The 8,270-nt window shown below is 44.0% G+C and overlaps 1 protein-coding gene across 3 annotated transcripts in view; it reads left to right on the top strand.

Moving 5' to 3' along the window:
* Positions 1-2,308: 2,308 nt before the first annotated feature.
* Positions 2,309-8,270, top strand: part of RIOK3 (RIO kinase 3) — a 30,790-nt gene continuing 24,828 nt past the window's right edge. For 2 of the 3 annotated variants that reach the window (XM_033178135.1, XM_033178133.1), the window contains exon 1: positions 2,315-2,980. In XM_033178135.1, coding sequence (XP_033034026.1) covers positions 2,918-2,980 — 63 coding nt within the window. In that variant the 5' untranslated portion in view covers positions 2,315-2,917. Of the gene's footprint in view, positions 2,981-8,270 lie in introns of all 3 variants that reach the window. The other variant, XM_033178132.1, reaches the window with a different exon arrangement.

Raw genomic sequence — 8,270 nt, 5'->3', positions numbered from 1 at the left:
TGTGTGTGTGTATTTTTAGTAGAGACGGGGTTTCACCGTGTTAGCCAGGATGGTCTCGATCTCCTGACCTCGTGATCCGCTCGTCTCGGCCTCCCAAAGTGCTGGGATTACAGGCTTGAGCCACCGCGCCCGGCCAAAACTCCGTCTCTTAAAAAAAAAAAAAAAAATTAGCCGGGTGTGGTGGCGGGCACCTGTAATCCCAGCTACTCGGGAGGCTGAGGCCAGAGAATCGCTTGAACTTGGGAGTCGGAGGTTGCAGTGAGTCGAGATTGTGCCACTGCACTCCAACCTGGGCTACAGAGTGACACTCTGTGTCAAAAAAAAAAAAAAATTACTAGCTGGGTGTGGTGGCACATGTCTGTAGTCCCAGTTACTCAGAAGGCTGAGGCAGGAGAATTGCTGCTTGAACCTGGGAGGCGGATGTTGCAGTGAGCCGAGATTGTGCCACTGCACTCCAGCCTGGGTGACAGAGCAAGACTCTGTGTCAAAAACAAAACCAAAAGAGTCTTGGACCTGGACCTTTCCTGCATTCTCCAACCCATTCTTTCACTTTGTCCCTGTTGAGCCCTGCATCTGACCATGCCAAATCACCTGGTCTTTTCTGAGGTACCCTGAAGACTGCTCCCCTTGTACAGAAGGTCCCGCTCCACCTTACAGCCTGGTCATCTTGTGAGGCTGAGATCAAGTGTCATCTATTCTAAGGAATCCTTCCTGACATCTGCGCGGTGGCTCACGCCTGTAACCCCAGCACTTTGGGAGGCCAATGTGGGCGGATCAGGAGGTCAGAGCTGGAAACCAGTCTGTCCAACACGGTGAAACATCGTCTCTACTAAAAATACAACAATTAGCCAGGCTCAGTGGCACGCGCCTATAGTCCCAGCTACTTGAAAGGTTGAGGCGGAAGAATCGCTTGAACCCAGGAGGCGGAGGTTGCAGTGAGCCTAGATCACGCCACTGCACTCCAGCCTGACGACAGAGCGAGACTCCGTTTCAAAAAGAAAAGAAAAGAAAAAAGTTAAAAAAAAATCTGACCTCTTTCTCCTTTACATTCAAAACAAAACAAAATTCAGATTCCTAGTTTTATTTTCGACTTCCTGTCCTTTTCTGATATATCCCCCAAATAGTCTCTCACTGGTACATTTTTGTCATACACTGCATCTCAGCTTTTCTTTCCGGTCTGCTCTTTTCCTTTTAATCTTTTTTTTCTTTTCTTTTCTTTTTTTTTTTTTTTTGAGATGGAGTCTCGCTCTGTTGCTCAGGTTGGAGTGCAGTGGCACGGTCTCAGCTAATTGCAACCTTCACTTCCCAGGGTCAAGTGATTCTCCTGCCTCAGCCTTCTGAGTAGCTGGCATTACAAGTGTGTGCCACCACACCCGGCTGATTTTTGTATTTTTAGTAGAGACGGGGTTTCACCATGTTGGCCAGGCTGGTCTCAAACTCCTGACCTCAGGTGATCCACCCGCCTTGGTCTCCCAAAGTGCTGGGATTACAGGCATGAGCCACCACGCCCAGGCCTCTCCTATTTTTTCCTAACCAGAATTGAGAAGTCCATTTCTATTAATAGTTACACCTTTTTTCTTCAACTACTTATCCTCCAATTACAATCCTTTAAACACTAAGAAGGAACACAATTTCCACACACATTCACATATATAGGCAACACTTGCCAAGCACACGTCTGTACCCTATCATATGGCTAAAGTTTGCCTTACTGCAATAGGAGTGTTTGGAGGATTCAGAACGTTTTCACCTGGAATGGAAAGGAGGCAAAGATTGCATGCTAATGGAAATCATTAAGATCAGTAACCTAGAGCTCTCAAGTATGGACAGAGATACTGACTTGGAACTGAGATTTAGGGAAAAGAGTTATTCAGTACCTATTTCTAGTATGTTTGAACATACAACATATAGACAGTGTATTGTTCATAGTCGAAATATAATGTACAACTAGTCCAGTTCCCAAACCGATTGTCTGGGTTCACCCCTTATTAGCTTTGCCACTTGTTATCTGTGTGACGTCAACTAAATTACTTTACCTCTCTGTGCCTCAGTTTCAATATCAGTAAAATAGAGATAATGACAGAATTTAGCTCTCAGGGTAATTTTGAGGACTAAAAAGTTCATGAAAGATTTGAAGAGTGCATTGATATACCAAGTGAAATGCAATGCTTAGTTATCTTTTAAATGGTCATTTTATTAGAATCTCTGTACAAAATACAGAATCAAAACTTTCATTATGCAGTCTTATTTTTGTTCACTGTTACATAACACATTTTACACATTTTCCGCATTCCACGCCCCGCCCCCCAACAACCACCACCACAAACTCCGACCGTCCTCTCCAGGCCTTTTCCCTCTATAAACCTGCCATTTTCTGTCTCCCAAGTCATCCCAGTTTAGAACTGCTCCAGGAAATAATGAATGAACAGAGAAAGCCTAGTTTATTTATTTACAATCCACCAGTCTAATCTAGTTTAGATCCAGCTGCAGTCTCGGGGTGCCAAGGAGGAAAGGAGATGGCAGTGCGGGGACAGGGCAGAGCCTGGGCCAAAGGAAGCCACACCCAGTTCTTGCCATGCCCTGCCCGACATGGGCAACGTGACCCCAAGCGACAGCCAGCTGATCCTTGCTTCCCCGAGCCTGGCGGTCAGCGGCCGGAAGTAGCCCTCCCGGGGGCGGGGAAAGAAGCCTTAAGGAGGAGCTAGGGGCGTGTGGCCAATTGCAAGCGACTGTCCTAGCGAAGAGGGCGGAAGAGGAGAGATTCAGTTCCGGACGCGGCCGCCGCCGTCGCCGCCATCTGTCACCTCCTCTCCGGCATCAGCAGCCAGTTGTCCCTGCCCCGCCTGTCTCCTCGGCGGAGCCTGCTTCCCATCTTGCCACCTCTCTGCTCTGTTCTTGTCTCTGCCTTCATCCCCGAATGGATCTGGTAGGAGTGGCATCGCCTGAGCCCGGGCCGGCAGCGGCTTGGGGACCCAGCAAGGTAAGTGGCAGAGGAGGCTGGAGTACTTGCCTTGGTCACACGGGCTGGTTCTCTCGGAAGGCTCGGAAAGGGCGGCTTCGTGGGCGACTCGGGAAGTTCTGGGGCGGGAACCCGCCGACCTTGGCAAGGGGGCACTGGCCGCGGGGGTGCCGGGGTGGGGATGGAGGGAGCGGAAAGAGGGGCGGAGGGCGGCTGAATCTCCCAAATGCCACCTTGAGTGGTTAAGGCTCTCTATTTCTTCAGCGTACTTTCTGTGTCACCGTAGCATGTATTTGAGCAGTACTGGCTTACACACGCTGATAGTGGAGGGGAAACAAGCACGATCTTGTTTTTCACGGGCCAAGTGAGTCAGCCGAATACACAGCTAGCCAGACAGAAAGTTGGTTTAGGGAGCTGTTTACTTAATTTGTCAAGTGTGGTTATTCCAGTTCGGAAATTTCTTGTTTTTGAAGTAGTAAAAGATAAAACCCAGGCGCACCCTCCTCCCTCGACGCTAATATTCATGTGCACGCCACGGACTGTAAAGTGGTTATGAATTTCATGATATGCGTAAGTTTTGACGTTTAAACTTTTTCATAGAATGGCAAACTAAAGACCTTTATTTCACATTTGCTTTCTGGTTTCCAGGCAGGTCTTTTTCATGATACTTTGATTATATGGATGAAAATACTTTTCTGCCACTTTATGGAGGGTCTGCTTGAGAGCGGAGTGCTTCCATTGGGATTTTTTGTTCCACAAATTAAGGTCGTGAAGGAGTCTAGCTTTTTTAGCTTCATAATTGTTCTTTACATGCTAACACAAATATTTGTTCCCATTTAAAAGGTCACCTGTGAAACTTATTAGATCTTCAGGCTAGGTCTTAACAGGAAAAGGGGTCAATAATTAGCTGTTAAGTAAAGGAAAGTTAATTTTATAAAAGTTCTCATACAACTGTTGGAAGAATCTGAGATACTGCATTGACAAATGTGGTTACCATCTGCATGTTATTTTGTGTATTTTTCCTTAAAGCCTTGTTTACAAGGTCAAGATTAGTAGACATAAAAGGATGAAATCAGTAGATAGACTAGTATTGTAAATATATACTTTGTATGTTAAAGTCCTTCAGTTAAGCATTGGTAAAGGCTGATAAAAATGTCAAATGAGACAAACTGTATTCAGAATACATCCTAATCTCAGAACAAATTTCACTTACAAAACTAATTCAGTAATAAAATATTTAACAGTCATATTTTTATTTAAGTGTACATCGTCAGAACTATACAATTCCATTTTCATTGTGCAACAAAAATGCTTCTGGGATTTCTAGATGCTGTCTATTGGGAGGACAGTGTTTTGAAAGGCAAAACAATTAGAAACAGGCTGAAAGTACTATCATTAATCCTTTTTTTCTCTAACCTTTTGGAAAACCAAAGTGACAGAAGCCTACATGGAGGAGGTGAAGATTTGAGGAGGGTTTTGAAAAATGGAAGGATTCTCAAAACTTTTTAGTCAGTACTTTTTTCTTTCTTTCCTTCCTCCTTCTTTCCTTTCCTTCCTTTCTTTTTCTCTCCCCTCCTCTTCCCCCTCCCCGTTCCTCTCCCCTCCCCCCTCCCCTCCCCTCTCATTTGAGATGGAGAGGTGCTCTATCGCCCAGGCTGGAGTACTGTGGTTTGCTCCCAGCTCACTGCAACCTCTGCCTCCCGGGTTCAAGCAATTCTTGTGACTCAGCCTCCTGAGTAGGTGGAATTACAGGCACCCACCACCACGCCCAGCTAATTTTTGTATTTTTAGTAGAGACGGGATTTCACCGTATTGGCAAAGCTGGTCTCGAACTCCTGACCTCAAGTGATCCATGCGCCTCGGCCTCACAAACTGCTAGGATTACAGGCGTGAGCCACCGTGCCCAGCCTCTTCCTTTTTCTTTTCTTTTGTTTTTTTTTTTTGAGACAGAGTCTTACTCTGTCACCCAGGCTGGAGTGCAGTGTTGCAATCTTGGCTCACTGCAAGCTCCACCTCCCAAGTTCAAGCTATTCTCCTGCCTCAGCCTCCCGAGTAGCTGAGATTACAGGCGCCCGCCACCACGCCTAGCTAATTTTTTGTATTTTTAGTAGAGACGGGTTTCACTGTGTTAGCCAGGATGGTCTCGATCTCCTAACCTTGTGATATGCCTGCCTCGGCCTCTTTCTTTTTAAATTGAGACAGGGTCTCACTCTGTCACCCAGGCTGGAGTGCAGTGGCATAATCACAGTTCACACTGCACCTTGACCTGGCAGCCTCAAACAATCCTCCCACCTCGGCCTCCTGATTAGCTGGGACTACAGGCCAGTGCCACCACACTTAGCTAATTTTTGTTTTTTGTTTTTTTTGAGACAGAGTCTCGCTCTGTCACCAGGCTGGAGAGCAGTGGTGCGATCTTGGCTCACTGCAACCTCCATCTCCTGGGTTCAAGCGATTCTTCTGCCTCAGCCTCCCGAGTAGCTGGAACTACAGGTGCGTGCCACCATGCCCAATTAATTTTTGTATTTTTAGTAGAGATGGAGTTTCACCATGTTGGCCAGGATGGTCTCGATCTCTTGATCTTGTGATCTTCCTGCCTTGGCCTCCCAAAGTGCTGGGATTACAGGTGTGAGCCATTGTGCCCGGCCAATTTTTGTGTTTTTTTGTAGAGATCGGATTTCACCATGTTGCCTAGGCTGGTCTTGAACTCCTGGGCTCAAGTAGTACCCCACCCCCTTCCACCTGGCCTCTCAAAATGTTAGGATTACAGGTGTGAGCCACCATGCCTGGCCCGGGCTTCTTTATACTCTTAAAAATTGAGGACCCCAAATGTCTTTTGTTTACATTGATTATATCAATTGATATTTATCATATCTGAAATTAAAACTGAGAAATAGAAAAATTTTAAGTCATTTAAAAGTCATGCTAGTCTGATGGTAGTGGGTTATCAGAACTTATTCACTTTAGTGTCACTAAAGTTGATATACAACCTCCCCACTGCTAAATTTAGCTGGCTTAAAAAAAAAAAGTCATATGTTAACATAAATAACATTTTTATATTTAAAGAAAACTTAGAAAAATAGATTAGAACATATGAGAAAAGTAGAAAAAGAAAACAAACAAAAAAATAGAGTTGAGATCTTACTGTGTTGCTCAGGCTGGTCTGGAACTTGTGACCTCAAGCAATCTTCCCACTTTGGCTTCCCAAAGTGCTAGCATTACAGGTGTGAACCACCACACCTGGCCAAAAGAAAACTATATCTGAAAACAAAAATTAGTGAACAGTATTTTATATGTTTGCAAATCTCTAACATCTGACTTATTAGAAGACATCTGGATTCTTCTGTCTTCTTTTATCATTCAACCTGTTGTGAGGTTGAAGTATTTGAAGAAAATCCATCCTCACAGCTAAGTAGATTGTAGCAGATATAAGTGAAGAGGGGTAATAAGAGCATAGTAGAAATACTGAGAACAAACTGGGTTAATCTCTAAAAATGCATTTGTATCTTAAATCTACTCTTTAGAAAATTTTAGAAAACACCAGAATACCAAGCACACATTCCATTAGCCATCAGTGATGATGTCATCACATCTGATGTAGACTCTGGAAAACTCCGCACTCTTGGGGGAATGAGAGTTAAAAAGACAAATAATGTATTATTACTATTATGAAAATGTTGACATCATAGACCCTCTGAATGGGTCTTGGGGATCCTTCTCTCAGAGTACCAGGGTGCAAGTTACAAAATGCCTAACTACTATTGTGGACAAAGAATTTTAGGGGATATTCCAAGAAGGGAGGATTGGCAAACTGTAAGCAAAAGTGAGGAAGTGTGTAGCTCTGTTGATAGAGAGTTGTAAAAAAAAAAAAAAAAAAAAAAAAAATCGCAGTACACCTCAAAACTGTCAAAGTTATCAAAAACAAGGGAACTCTGAGAAACTCAACAGCCTAAGAGGCGCTTAAGGAGACGTGGCAACTAAATGTAATGTGGTATTCTGAATGGGATCCTGGAACAGAAAAAGGATGTTAGAGAAAAACTAAGGAAATCTGAGTAGAGTATGGACTTAGTTAATAATAAAATGTATCAATATTGGTTCACGAATTGTGACAAATGTAGAATACTAATAAGGTGTTAATAAGATAAACTACTGAGTATAGTATTTGGGAACTCTGTACTATCTTGGCAGTTTTTTTCTGTAAAAGTAAGACTGTTCTAAAACCAAAAAATTTTTTAAAAATGGATTAGTGTTGTTATGTAGTCCCACATTATTTTTTTCAAAGACACTTGTCTTGAGTTGAAAAATTACTTACTTAAATATTCTACTTAGATTATGTCTTCTGGCTGTATGATTAGAAAGGGCACCTTCCTGTAGGTTACATTTCTCTTGACTTGCTTCCAGTAGAGGACTGAATTTTTGTTACTGTGTGCCTGTTTCATGTTTGCTGGTTTTCTTTTATGTATTTATTTATTTTGGAGACAGAGTCTCACTCTGCCGCCCAGGCTGGAGTGCAGTGGCGCAATCTTGGCTCACTGCAACCTCCGCCCCTGGGCTCAGGCAATTCTCGTGCCTCGGTCTCCAGAGTAGCTGAGACTACAAGTGTGCATCACCATGCCTGGCTAATTTTTTTTTTTTTTGTATTTTAGTAGAAACGGGGTTTCACTATGTTGCCCAGGCTAGTCTCGGACTCCTGAGCTCAAGCAATCGGCCCGCCTCAGCCTCCCAAAGTTTTGTATTACAGGCGTGAACCACTGCGCCCAGCTGCCATTTTTAATTTTACTTGATTCTTTACCCATAATTGTCTGCAGGAAACCTTTAAAAAAAAAAAATGATACAAGCAGCGAAGGTCATATCTTTAGGAAGTGGAAAGAAAGAGAGATGATTCCCCACTAATGTGCAGCCAGCCAGGTGGGGGAGCATGTGGTAGTAGTGAAGAAGCCCAAGGAACAGAGTTCAGTGGTGGCGGTTTTGCAAAGGAGAGGAAAACAGGGTGGGTCTTAGGGTTATTTAGCAATAGGAAAAAGGAACCAAGAGGCTGGTGAAAAGCTTGATGGATGTCCTTTGAAGAAGAATTGCTGACTGGAAAGGATTGTATGAGGCATCCCATCAGATTGTGACACTATAGGGAGTTTGTGTTGATGAGTGGAAAAGTAGGAAATGACTTTGGATGGCTAGGACGGAGCAAGATTATGGAGGGCATTTCCCCCATCTCGTTAGCTTTTTTACAAAGAGCGGTTTACTGAAGAGTCACAGATGACAGAGGATTCCCTTACATACCACCTATGGTATCTGTTCATAGGAGGAGCCTGCAGTA

Source organism: Trachypithecus francoisi, unplaced genomic scaffold (genome assembly GCF_009764315.1).
Source record: "Trachypithecus francoisi isolate TF-2019V2 unplaced genomic scaffold, Tfra_2.0 Lachesis_group19, whole genome shotgun sequence".
In the NCBI taxonomy this organism is placed as follows: domain Eukaryota; kingdom Metazoa; phylum Chordata; class Mammalia; order Primates; family Cercopithecidae; genus Trachypithecus; species Trachypithecus francoisi.
The sequence above is the reverse complement of the archived record's forward strand: the minus strand, read 5'-3'. Positions and strand labels throughout refer to the sequence as shown.